The sequence below is a fragment of the Diabrotica virgifera genome, chromosome 6 (genome assembly GCF_917563875.1).
Source record: "Diabrotica virgifera virgifera chromosome 6, PGI_DIABVI_V3a".
Classification (NCBI taxonomy): Eukaryota; Metazoa; Arthropoda; class Insecta; order Coleoptera; family Chrysomelidae; genus Diabrotica; species Diabrotica virgifera.
In genome coordinates this window covers 22511741-22525617 of record NC_065448.1, presented here as the reverse complement: position 1 = coordinate 22525617, position 13877 = coordinate 22511741, and the positions used below count along the sequence as shown (strand labels likewise).

The 13877-nt window shown below is 32.1% G+C and overlaps 2 protein-coding genes across 2 annotated transcripts; one reads left to right on the top strand and one right to left on the bottom strand.

Moving 5' to 3' along the window:
- Positions 1-245: 245 nt before the first annotated feature.
- LOC114331176 (cuticle protein 21-like) lies at positions 246-2581 on the bottom strand. Its single transcript, XM_028280673.2, has 2 exons — positions 2436-2581; positions 246-1148 (listed from the first exon to the last, which is right to left on the bottom strand). Exons 1-2 carry the CDS (start codon positions 2445-2447, stop codon positions 327-329), a joined length of 834 nt encoding a protein of 277 aa, XP_028136474.2. The 5' UTR covers positions 2448-2581; the 3' UTR covers positions 246-326.
- A 7205-nt stretch (positions 2582-9786) lies between these two features.
- On the top strand, positions 9787-12551 carry LOC114331441 (cuticle protein 21-like). Its single transcript, XM_028281026.2, has 2 exons — positions 9787-9817; positions 11614-12551. The coding sequence occupies exons 1-2, from the start codon at positions 9806-9808 to the stop codon at positions 12472-12474; spliced, it is 873 nt and encodes a 290-aa protein (XP_028136827.1). The 5' UTR covers positions 9787-9805; the 3' UTR covers positions 12475-12551.
- The last annotated feature ends 1326 nt before the right edge of the window (positions 12552-13877 follow it).

The window sequence follows — 13877 nt, the reverse complement described above, 5'->3', positions numbered from 1 at the left end:
GTAAGTCTCCTTTGTCTATGTCTTTTGTCTTCATAATTAAGACTAATTTCTCATGTCTTACTTAGTTTATCGGCTAACCAATTCAGAAGCACTAAGAGGCTTATTTTATAAATATTTTTAAGGTAAATAGTTTAAGCTAATGGACGATACTTGTTAATTACTTAAGGTAAAAGAAAATCAACGAAATATCACCTATAACAATTTTTAATAAGTACTTGATATTTCTATAAATAAATAAAAAGATATAAATATAATAATTGCGTTTATTTTTCTTATAACAATAAAATAAATAAATAATTCCTAATTAAAAACAGATCTACATTCTTTTAGTGGTGGTAGTAGGAAGGACCAGCATGTACTTCTGGACCAGAAAAACTGGAGTAGGATACTTCAGGGGCACTGGAGTAAGTTACTTTGTTAAGTGCTGGTACTTTGGCTACTAGTGGAGATGCGTATGAAGCTTTAACAATGGGTTGAGCATAAGCTACAGGGGCAACAGCGTTCAGGACAGGTTGAGCATAAGCTACTGGTGTGACGGCTTTCAAAACAGGTTGGGCATAGGCTACTGGAGCAACAGCTTTTACAACAGGTTGGGCATAACCAACGGGAGCAACGAATTTGGCAGCAACTGGAGCAATGGCTTTAACTGGATGAGCGGCTGGTTCACGGTGTACAACAGCGTTGAAACCACTGTGACCATCGACGGTGTATTCTACTATTCTCTTGGTACCATCAGCTTCAATTAAAGAGTAACTTCCCTTAACAACGTCACCTTCGCGAGTTTCGTGTTGGCTTTTTACGTCACCAGTGTGTGGATCTTCCACACCATAACTAAAATCATAGTGAGCTGGAGTTGAGTAATCTTGAGTTATAACTTGTTTAGCTACTTTGTACACTGGAGCAGCTACTTTAATAGCTGGAGCGGCGTAGGCTACTGGGGCAGAGTAAGATACTGGAGCAGCTGCTTGAATTGCTGGAGCTGCTGCATAGTGAACTGGAGCAGCTGCTTTAGCATAACTTGGTCCACCGTATGATACTTCAGGAGTCGAAACACTTGAATAAGAAACTGAAGGAGCATCCGAGTACGAATGGTGGGGGCTTAGAACTCCAGCTTGGGTGGCAGCTACAAGGGCCAAAAAACTGATGAACTGAAAAACAATGTTAAATGAATAAGGTGAAATAACTTACTAAACTATAAATCTACAATTTTTTTTCTAAAACAAACGTGATACTCGTGAATCTTTCTAAAATAATTTTTGGAAAGAAAATCTTGCTAATTTTTAAAATCTTAACACCAAAAAATACGGTGCATTTTTATTACAAATGTTATTTCAAATATTGTGCAAGCTGTATGAAAATTTAATTTTTCAGACTAGAACAGAAAATTGAGCTAAACCAACCAAAGGATCAGGCAGGATTCAGGAAGCATTATAGTACAACGCGACACCTACGTATAGCCAAACAAATAATATAGAAAAGGCAGAATCCAATATAGCTTTATGTTGCTCTGTGTAGATTTCATTAAGGCAATAAATCCAATAATTGCTTCCATGCAAAACTGCGGAATATATCAACAGTGTATCAATATAATTAAAAAGACCTATAGTAAATGAACCTTATGTGTAAACATGAACTAACAGAAGAAATAACGATATGAAGAGAAATAATAAGCCAAGGGGATAATAATATTCCATAAACTATTCACTCTTACATTTACAGATGTTTTTAATTAAAGAATAAAATGGGGTTAACCTGGCAAACAAAATAGCAGGAGACAACCTCAACAACCTTACGTTCGTTGAGAGAACATGAAATTAGCAGAAGAATTAAGATAAACTGGACAGCATATGGTAAGTTAATATATACACTAAACATGAGACTTTATCTAAAGTTGAAAACAAAGATCTACAGTGAACGTATCCTACCACTGTTGGACAAGAAGACAACAAGTAAATTACAAAGACCAGAGAGCTATAGAAAGAGTGGAGACCATAATGAGACAGAGAACGGTTCGAAAAACAACAACAAAGATGGTAGGATGACTTAAAAGACCAGCGGGGCTAAATTAGTATCAACGAGACCAAAACAGAAAAAACTGGAGAGCAATGAGAGTGGGCTACATTGAAAAGATAGACAACGGGGTCTTCGTGAATATTTCACATTTTACTTCTTTGCTTTTATTTGAATTTTCTCCCGTTGGCACTAGAATATAAATATGAGTGTATCTTCGTGTCGATTTGCTTGATAGTAGGTACCTACACAAATGATGTTAGCACAGAAGATATAATTTTGAAATTTTTTTCAAAACACCCCGTATAATCCAATAGTAAAGAAACAGTTTGGGCTCACTTAATTTTAAAATACACTATGCACTTAATCCTTTGTTGCTCCAAAAAACGTTTCACATTAGCACAAATTTATTTTGGGCCACTTACTTTAAATGCCATATTGAGACCACTGTGTTAGTTGTAACTACTGAAATAACTATACTTTTTTCTAATACTCGGTGATTTATATATAAAACATAACACTAAAAGGCGTGGTTCTACTATGACCAAATCTTTCGATCCCTTATTTTACTTTCATTGATCTACAATACCCAATTCTAAATGAGATAATAGTAAGCGACCTGGCATTGAACTACAAAAATTGTTACATATGTTCATTAATTAGTGACAAGACATTCAAGACCAGTAAATACGTATTACCAGTAAATATGTATTATAATACTCTGGGCTAATTAGCAAAATACGAGGAAAAGTTATTTACCAGCAATTTTATTGCTGGAATCGAATCTTATTATTGTATATATTAATAATATAGGTATGCAAAGTCCGCAGATAGTGTGCTACTTTTTTTATAAACAAAATGGCGCCCGAAAATCATGTTTTTTCAATTTTTGCTCTATAACTCTAAAGATTTTACCTTTACACCAAAAATATCCAAATAAAAATTCATCGCAATTAAATTCTGCATAGAGACGTGTTTTTCCCGATTCACTTCGACGAAAACTTTCCCCGGAAAAAGCGGGTTTTTCCAACAAAATCTTTAATTTTCAACTAAAATTTTAGATAAGTAATTGTTAATCAATAATTAAATAACTTGGTAATATAAAAGCCCTTTTCGTATAGATTATAATTCCAGAAGCCGATGGAAATTTAATGAACAGTTTAGCAACAATTGAATTGTTAATTAAAAATTTACGGGCGCTATAATAACGACAATAATTACGATGTATAAGAATAACTATGATTTTTTTATAAAAAGATACTATACCTATCTAATGTACTTTACAGAATTGAAATTGGACTATTTAAGCGGTCTCAGGAATATTTTAAAATTATAAAGAATTTTTTGGCTTATAAACAAATAGAATATTTCGGGAAATATTAAACTAAACTAAATAGTGAAAACGGTATTCGAAAAACAGCGGCAGGACGCTCTTTTAAAAGAAAAAACTGAGATAGTAGTTCCTGAGTAGTTCCTGAGATACAACCAGTGAAAGTTGACCGGAATTTACGGCAAAGATATAAACAATAGGATCATAATTTTCAAACCATCAACTTTTTATTTTTGTTCTCTTTCTCCACACCAATTTTCATTTCTTTAAAATACTCATAACATATATTATTATAATAAAAACTATCGATAATACGTGTGAAAATTGCCAAAAATAGCAAAATTCCAATCAAAAATTAGGTTGGAGAAAATGTAACCCTCAAAGTTCAAAATCGGTATGCGTTAAAAAAATGCATTTTCTCGGCTTTCCATGGAGCAATTTCCTTCATTCTTTTTTTGTTCCCAAGTAACTCGAGTAGAGCCATCGAACTAACGCATTATTAAATGTCAAACTTGCTTTTGTTTTGTTATAACAGATTAATTTATTTATAAGAACAGAAAACTACATATTTTTTCCAGTTGTAGGCTTTTTTTAGATAAACTTACTACAAGTGTACCTTTTAAAGGTAAAAACATAAATATTCTCATTTGAAAGCTGTATAATTATTTAAACAATTTTTATTTAAACAAATTAAAATTTTGTGTTATAATAAATAAATTAATTTATTATAACAAAACAAAAGCAAGTCTGACATTTATTAATGCGTTAGTTCGATGGCTCTACTCGAGTTACTTGGGAACAAAAAAAAGAATGAAGGAAATTGCTCCATGGAAAGCCGAGAAAATGCATTTTTTTAACGTATACCGATTTTGAACTTTGAGGGTTACATTTTCTCCAACCTAATTTTTGATTGGAATTTTGCTATTTTTGGCAATTTTCACACGTATTATCGATAGTTTTTATTATAATAATATATGTTATGAGTATTTTAAAGAAATGAAAATTGGTGTGGAGAAAGAGAACAAAAATAAAAAGTTGATGGTTTGAAAATTATGATCCTATTGTTTATATCTTTGCCGTAAATTCCGGTCAACTTTCACTGGTTGTATCTCAGGAACTACTCGTCATAATTGAACGTTTTTTTCTTTTAAAAGAAGTGTCCTGCCGCTGCTTTTCGAATACCGTTTTTACAATTTAATTTAGTGTAATATTTCTCGAGATATTCTATTTGTTTATAAGCCAAAAAATTCTTAATAATTTTAAAATATTCCTGAGGCCGCTTAAATAGTCCAATTTCAATTCTGCAAAGTACATTAGATAGGTATAGTGTCTTTTTATGAAAAAATCATAGTTATTCTTATGCATCATAATTATTGTCGTTATAATAGCGACCGTAAATTTTTAATTAACAATTCAATTGTTGCTAAACTGTTCATTCAATTTCCATCGACTTCTGGAAATATAATCTATGCGAAAAGTGCTTTTACATTACCAAGTTATTTAATTATTTATTAACAATTACTTATCTAAAATTTTAGTTGAAAATTAAAGATTTTGTTGGAAAAACCCGCTTTTCCGGGGAAACTTTTCGTCGAAGTGAATCGGAAAAAACACGTCTGTATGCAAAATTTAATTGCGATGAATTTTTATTTGGGTGTTTTTGATGTAAAGTTAAAATATTTGGAGTTATAGAGCAAAAATTGAAAAAAACACGATTTTCGGGCGCCATTTTGTGTATAAAAAAAGTAGCACACTATCTGCGGACTTTGCATACCTTTATTATTAATTCATACAATAAGATTCGATTCTAGCAATAAAATTGCTGGTAAATAACTTTTCCCAAAAATGGCCTATTTTCCGATAATCAGCCCAGACTATAATATAGTTAATACAAATTGCTTGAATATCATATAAATATTTTAAATATTTTAGTAACAAGAAAAATTGATATTTTTGGCGAGATCGCTCTCCAAGATATTATGAAAAAATCTAGAAATTTCGTAGTAGGCGTTTTCTCAATGACTCAATAATATAAAGTTAACTTCATCTTAGAATAGCAGAGCATTTTAAAGGTTTTTTCAAAATTATCAAGAATGTTATGTTACATGTTTTGGCAGTGATTTTTATATATTCTTCTTCTTTTAGTCATCATTCTCTTTGACTTATCTTTATGCGGGGTCGGCTTCCTTAATTGCATTCGCAATTCTTTTTCTTCTTTATAAATTCTTCTTCAATAATTCTTCTTTTAGTATTGTTATTAAATCTTGCAATTCGGGCTAGTGGTTCCTATGCATTCATATAACATGCTGGTTTTATTTCCGTCTTCTTCACCTTCCGTATCATAAAATATCCTGTATTTTACTGAGATCTCCTACTTGGTTATTTGGTATTCAGTGGCTTGATAAGATTTCTCATCAACTGATCTCAAGGCTCATTTCTGACATTTCTCAGTTCCTGTATTCTTTTTTCTCTTTTTATTGCATAAAAAAGTATTGTTATTTCTCTTCTTTATTCGTTTCTTCGTTATTTTTTCTGATAGCAACAGGTCTAGCAAGATCACAGAAGACTATAATAAAGTCACAATTAAGATGCATTAGAAATAAACAAACCAAGACATATTAAATGCTAAGAGGAGCACTCCCGAATCACGATTTACGATGTATAAACTTTGTAGATCATGGGTTGGTATTTACAATGTACATTGTAAATTATTTTATCTACACTATGTCATATTACGTAAAAGTTTTCAGTTTATAATGACAGAAAACTGTCATTATAGATAGCAGTACGTGAAGGATTTAAAGTGTGCGTGAAGTAACAATGTATTTTAAATGGGATTTACTTTTTCGCACTCTCTTTGACACACTTTCATAATAATATAATCAAATATCCTTAACTTTCGCGTTGTCATGGTGATTACATTGTCAGCAATAAATTACGACAAAAGTTTTGACAGTTTTGTGGTTTAAAAGAAGTTAGAGTTTTTAAATGTCAAAGTTCTAAAAATTGTAGAATAGAAATGAATTCCAGTAACGAACAGTTACAAAATGTTGTATGAAACTGTATGTGAAGTACTTTTTGCGAACTTACGCGATGTATAGCATTCGCGTGCGTTCGCAAAAAGCATACTTCAAGAACTGTTTAATAAATAACTATTATATCATTGATAGAGATACGGGATGCAGCCAGAAAGCAGTTTATTAACGAAAAGTCTTAGATTTAAAATATTGTTTATTATATTTTTATTTCAATTATTCTAATTGTTTAAAAGGTAGTAAACTTTGTATCTGGGGCTTTTCGTTGTTTTCCTCGTAATACGAGAGATGTCGCTAAATTGCGTCTCAAAAGGTGGGTTCATTGCATTGCGATGGTTTGCCTTAAAATAGGCAGAATGTTTATATTTCCTTCAGAGTTGTGACTGCATAAACTTCACTGCTGATGCACAAGGATGCTGAAATAGCTATATGGAGATGGTGGTCCAACTCTGAATCAAATATAAACAAAACCTGCCTTGATCTTTTTTATCTTTATTATGTAATTATTATTTGGCATGTACATTGTAAATTACGATTTGGGAGTGCTCCTAGTAACATTCAACGGGTCTTGGTTTGTTTACTTCCAGTGCTCTAACTTTATTGTGACTGTAGTATATAGCCCAATAAATTACCGTTTTTGAGTGTAATTTTCAGGGGCAACTCCCAATTGCATGAAAATTTGGATTTAGGTTCTACTTACCCTCCACTTCAAAGTTAAATTTGTGCCGTTGGTTGCTTTTACTTGGGGGGTGACATTTACCCCTTCTTGGGGGGTGAAAAACGCGTGTTTAAAATAAGGCCGGAAATGGATAAATTGAGTTATTTTAAGCACCTTTTGTTCTATAAAGTTTTTTACTTAGGTCAATACTTTTCGAGTTATTCGCGATTTAAAATGTTGATTTGTCGACAAAAAAAACTACGTTTTCAGACTGTTTTTCCCAAATAACTCAAAAAGTAAATATTTTATCGAAAATAATATTTGTGGCAAAAGTATAGTCTATAAAAAAACGAAAAAAATGGTGTACCAGTAAAGTCTACAAATTGAGTAGAAGCAAAATTGTAGCTCATGAAAAATACGTTCTTATTCGTCTAATTCCAAATCGAATAATTCAACGCGAAATCACCGAAGAAAGAAACATTTTTCGGGAAAACCTTATTAACATTTTTAAAGTATCGAAAAAAAGATTATTATTTGTTTTTTACAAAAGTTTACAGCATCAAAAATAAACGAGTTACACTGAAAAAAAAGTTGGCTCCTTTTTTTGTTAAAAAAAAAACGTGAAAACCTCCCTCTATTTAGCTCCCTAAATGAAACTAATCGTTTGGCTTTACCATCTATTTTAACTGTATGTGTATTGTTTATATGATCTGTAAGTTTAATTGGTTTGAAGTGCTTATTTCTGAAAACATTTGGTTTTATATAAAAAAAAAATCTAAACATTTTTGAAAAATTTCGTTTTTTCAAAATAACTAAAAAAGTATTAGTGATATGAAAAATCTTAAAGAATAAAAAATGTAGGTTTTGCTGTTATAAATATGCTAGTTTCATTTTTTTTCTCCGTAAGACAAACATTGGTTAAGATATGGCTGTTCAAAATTTGCATACACTCGTGATTAGTGACCCATTCAAGATTTCTCAATTATAACCCTTTCAAAAATAAACACTTTAAACCGGTGAGACTGACAGATCATATAAAAAATAGACAGGTCAGTAAATTGTCTGTAAAGCGGTAGCGATTAATTTCATTTGGGGAGCTAAACACGGCGAGATTTTCATGATTTTTTACAAAAAAAAAGAGGGCCAACTATATTTTGAGCGTAACTCGCTTATTTTTAATGCTAAAACTTTTATTAACAATTAAAACAAAGCTTTTTATAAACACTTTAAAAAAGTTTAATTGGGTTTTTCCCGAAAAGTTCTTAATTTTTAGGTGATTTCACCTTGAAATAGTCGATTTGGAATTAGACGAATATGAACGTATTTTTCATGAGCTACAACTTTGTTTTAATTTGATTGATAGACTTTACTGATACATAATTTTTTGGGTTTTTTATAAGCTACACTTTTGCTGAGGATATTTTTTTCGATAACATATTTACTTTTTGAGTTATTTGTGAAAAACCGTCTGAAAACGTAGTTTTTTTGTCGAAAAATCAACATTTTCAATGGCAAATAACTCGAAAAGTATTGACTTCATTAAAAAACTCTATAGGACAAAAGTTGCTTAAAATCAGTCAATTTATCCATTTCCAGTCTTATCTTGAACATATCTTTTTCACCCCCGAGAAGGGGTGACTGTCATCCCCCAAGTAAAAGCAACCAACGGCACAATTTCAACTTTGAAGTGGAGGGTAAGTAGAACCTAAATCCAAATTTTCATGCAATTCGGAGTTGCCCCTGAAAATTACACGGTATCGCCGAATTTCCCGTTCATTTACTGGGCTAATAGACGAATTGCCACAGCCGCAGCCGGAGAGATAGAGGATCTACCAGAGGGCTGTGGCACACCGTTGAAGATGATGAGTAATTTAATTAATTTTAAATATAATTTTCAATTTTTTATTCTATTTAATATTGTTTCATCTAGCTGCCGACCGAAAAACATTTATCTTCACGGCTATTGTGATCTTATATACTGCTGCTCTGAATAGTTTTGTTGATGTGGATCCGTACCATTCCCTCAAGTTACACAACCATGAGATTCTTCTCTTTCCTACACTTCTCTTGCCCTGAATCTTCCCTTGTATAATTAATTGAAGTATGTTGTATTTCTAATTACGTATAACATGCCCCAAGTATTGCAGCTTTCGTGTCATTTCGTGTCATACATATAAACGTTTATATCAGCTTGTTAATACAACGATAGCCAACGCTTGAAAACAAGCACGGCAAACAAAGAAGACTGAAATCACTGTAATATTTATGTATTATTATTATTATTATTAAATTTGCATTGTATTACAATAACTATTTCATTAAACGTTCCTTAAAACACGTTTTTTGATGTTGATTCAAGTAAAATTTTAGTTATACATATTAGGTATTTATTCTTATACAGGATTCAACACCAGATGTCCCCCCAAAACAAATTTATTATTTTTTAAATTATATTTGACAAAATAAAACCTCTTAAAGGCAAACTAAATTAAAGTAATTTGTAGTTATACGTAATGAAATATTTTAGAAAATTCCAGTTATTGTTAATGGTAAGTATTAATTATACACCAAATTTTCTAGTTCAAGGTTAGTTCACATTGCATTTAGAATTTACAAGTGTTACACTTTCAATGAAAGTAATTTTAGGAATTAAAGTATTCGATGATATAATCACCACGCCTGCCTTTAGTAACTATTTTCATTATATATAAATGATATAAAACCAGATTGAATCATTCAGTAGATCAGACGACGTTTCCAGTGATTCACATCATGGCATTTAAAGTAAGTAATCAAATTGCACAGAGTCGATTTAAAATTGAAAAAAAAAATACAAAAGTCCATTATAAAAGATATATTTTAATAAAATACCTTAAAAAACTACATCACAAACATTTTAGGAATAACAATTCCATCATCAGTGCTTAGCACCGATGCCGAAAACGCTCTGTGATGTAGCACTTTAAGGGATTTTATTATAATATATCTTTTATAATATTTTTTTATTTAAATCGTAACACTCTGACGATTATATTAAAAATTAAGTCTACTGGTTTAGCTCTCATAAGGGTTTAGCCACGTCATGTAATTCAGTAGACTATTGCTGTCCATTCGGTCCTCTCTTCTTTCACTTAGTTTTGCTTGCAGGAAAGAGTACCATTTACTAAGTTTATAGTACGACTATATCTTTCACTATCTGAGATTATCCACTAGATTTGTGACTATTTATATTATTTTTTTCACTATGATTCTCTTCATTATCATGCTTATGAATCCAAAATGGTATTATAGTATAGGCACCTACTAAAGATGAAAATGTGGCAAAGGCTTACCATGGATTTTCCCGAAAAGTAGTATACCACATCTGACCCTCTACTTCAAAAGTTATATTGTCTCGATTTGTGCTTTTTGTTATTTGGGGTAAAAACTACCCTTGTATAAAGAATAATCCAGATTTACGTATTCGACAGCTACAGTTCATGTTCAAATACATTAGGTAAAGCTTCTTTTTAGGTTTTTAATACATACATAAATAATCAAAAACCCCTTATACCCGTAGGTGTCGATGTGTACAAGCTCTCTTAAATTTTGTCTACAAATTTACGCCACTCTTTTCTGTCTCTAGCTAGTTCCTTCGCCTCACTCCATGTCTTTCCTCTTTCTTCGAGAATCTCGTTTATACTTTTGTTCCATGTTTTTCTTGGTCGTCCTCTACGGTTTTTCCCTATTTTTCTCGCTCCCCATATCGTCTTCACCTGTCTAGTTTTGTTCATTCTGATCATGTGTCCCCACCATTTCAGATTCTTTTCTTCTGCTTTAAACTTGAGTGATTTCGTTCCTAGTTCTTGTCTGACGTCTTCGTTTCTTCTTCTGTCTGTTCTTCTAACACCAAGCGCTTTCCTCAAGTATTTCATTTCACTTGCTTGCAGTCGCTTTGTTTGTCATTCATCAATTACCCAATTTTCTGCCTCGTGGGTTAATACAGGTTGGTATACCGTTTGGTAAACGATCATTTTAGTTTTTGTTATTATTTCTTTTCTGTTCAAAAAGTTTTTGCTTAGTTCATGATATATTCTAGTTGCTGAGTTTATTCTGGCACCAATCTCGTCTTCTTGTGTCCCTTAATTATTCAAACTTATCCCTAAGTACTTGAATAATTCTATCTGTTCGATTCTATTTCCTTCAATGTTTATGTTTATTTTTGTATTGTTTTTTGTTACCACCATCACTTTAGTTTTCTCGTTAAGTTAAGTTGTCTATTAAGTTTTTAATATAATTTATAAAACTTAATTATTTTTATTTCTTTAAAACCCATCAAACAACCCCTTCGTATCTGAGAAAACAGGGAATGACATTTTTAGCATCTTCACAATGTATCTCTCTTTAACTATTCATCAGACCACTTACCACTCATTAAACAATTACAACTCTCGCCAATCACCTATACCAGTCACCACTAAACACCAATCCTTATAATAAATAAAACCTATTCTTGAAGACTTAGTTGTTTTTATATGCCATTTTAATACTTGTAGTTATATAACCTAACAAAAAATTAACAAAAAAAATATTTTTTTCAGTTCATCAACTTTTTGGCTCTTGTAGCTTCCACCCAAGCTGGAATTCTAAACCCTCACCATTCTTACTCCGATGCTCCTTCAGTTTCTTATTCCAGTATCTCGACTCCTGAAGTATCATATGGTGGACCAAGTTATGCTAAAGTAGCTGCTCCAGTTCACTATGCAGCAGCTCCAGCAATTCCAGCAGCCGCTCCAGTATCTTACTCTGCCCCAGTAGCCTACGCCGCTCCAGCTATTAAAGTAGCTGCCCCAGTGTACAAAGTCGCTAAACAAGTCGTAGCTGAAGATTACTCAACTCCAGCTCACTATGATTTTAGTTATGGTGTAGAAGATCCCCACACTGGTGATGTCAAAAGCCAACATGAAACTCGCGAAGGCGACGTTGTTAAAGGAAGTTACTCTTTAATCGAAGCTGATGGTACCAAGAGAGTAGTAGAATACACCGTCGATGCTCACAGTGGTTTCAATGCTGTTGTACACCGTGAACCAGCGGCTCATCCAGTTAAAGCCGTTGCTCCAGTTGCTGCCAAAATCGTTGCTCCAATAGCCTATGCCCAACCTGTTGTGAAAGAAGTTACACCAGTACCTTATGCTCAACCTGTTGTAAAAGCCGTTGCTCCAGTAGCATATGCCCAATCTGTTGTAAAAGCCGTTGCACCAGTAGCTTATGCCCAACCTGTCTTGAAAGCTATTGACCCTGAAGCTTACCCTTATTCCAGTGTTAAAGCTTCATATGCATCTCCTCTAGTAGCTAAAGTACCAGCATTTAACCAAGTAACTTACTCCAGTGCCCCTGAAGTCTCCTACTCCAGTTTTTCTGCTCCAGAAGTACATGCTGCTCCTTCCTACTACCACCACTAACACAATGCAAATCTGTTTCTAGTTAGGAATTATTTATTTATTTTATTGTTATTAGATAAATAAAAGCAACCATTATATTTATGTATTTTTAGTTATTTAAGTAAGGTTATTTCTGGATCATTTTTGGAGATTTATTGTTTCATTTCTTCAATTCTTATTACATTTTTCACGGTTTTTGCTGGAAATTTTTAAGAATAGCTTGGATTGACATGAAATTTGGCATACGCATAGCTAACATGTCAGAGAAAAAAGTGATATGGTGCCAATGTGTTCTTTTGCCCTGGGGGTGAATTTCACCCCATCTCGGGGTGAAAATATATATGTCCAAGATAAGTCCCGAAATGAATAAACTGACTAATTTTAAGCAAGTTTTGTTCTATAGAGTTTTTTCACCAAATCAATACTTTTCGAGTTATTTGCAAGTGAATATGTTCATTTTTTAACAAAATAGCCACGTTTTTAGACGGTTTTTCGCAAATAACTCAAAACGTAAACATTTCGTCGAAAAAAATATTCTTAGCAAAACTTTAACCTATAAAAAAGTGAAAAAAACGGTGTATACAGGGTGAGTCATGAGGAACTGTACATACTCCTACCTCGTATAGAGGCTCCTATGGGGAATAAGAAATGACCATTAAAAAGTGTCTGCTCCCATTGTTTAATAATATACAGGGCGAGTTTCGCATTTTGACAGAAATTTGTATTCGTCATAATTTTTGAACGGTCAGATCGATGTGTCTCTTATTATGGCCAATCGTTACACTATTACCACCTAATCAACTAATTTATTCAAACTAGAAAAAAATCAGGTCCGGCTTTAAAAAAATTAGTTCGTTTGGGTCTTAGAAAAAATTTCACCCTGTATACGCTTTTTGAAAACTCTAATATGAATTTTACAAATTAGACAAATAGGTAATTAAAATGGCGTATTTATTTTTTTCCGCACACGATTACTTAATTTTTAATAAAAAAATCAAATTTCACTATGAATTAAAAGTTTGGTAAAGTGAACCATGTATTTAAAAAAAAATAACTTTTATTACAAAAATTAATTTTTTTGCACAAATAAGTAATTTATGTTACCATCCAATCAACTGATTTATTCAAACTAGAGAAAAATCAGGTCCGGACTTAAAAAATTAGTTCGTTTTGGTCTTAGAAAAAATTTCACCCTGTATACGCTTTTTGAAAACTCTAATATGAATTTTACAAATAAGACAAATAGGCAATTAAAATGGCATATTTATTTTTTTCCCCACACGATTACTTAATTTTTTATTAAAAAATCAAATTTGTCAAAATCGGAATTTTAACCTAAAAATGAAAAAAAAATGAACTCACGGTTTAACTCGCTACAACTCTGTTTAATTTTATAATTATCTTCTGAAATTTTTACAGCACAT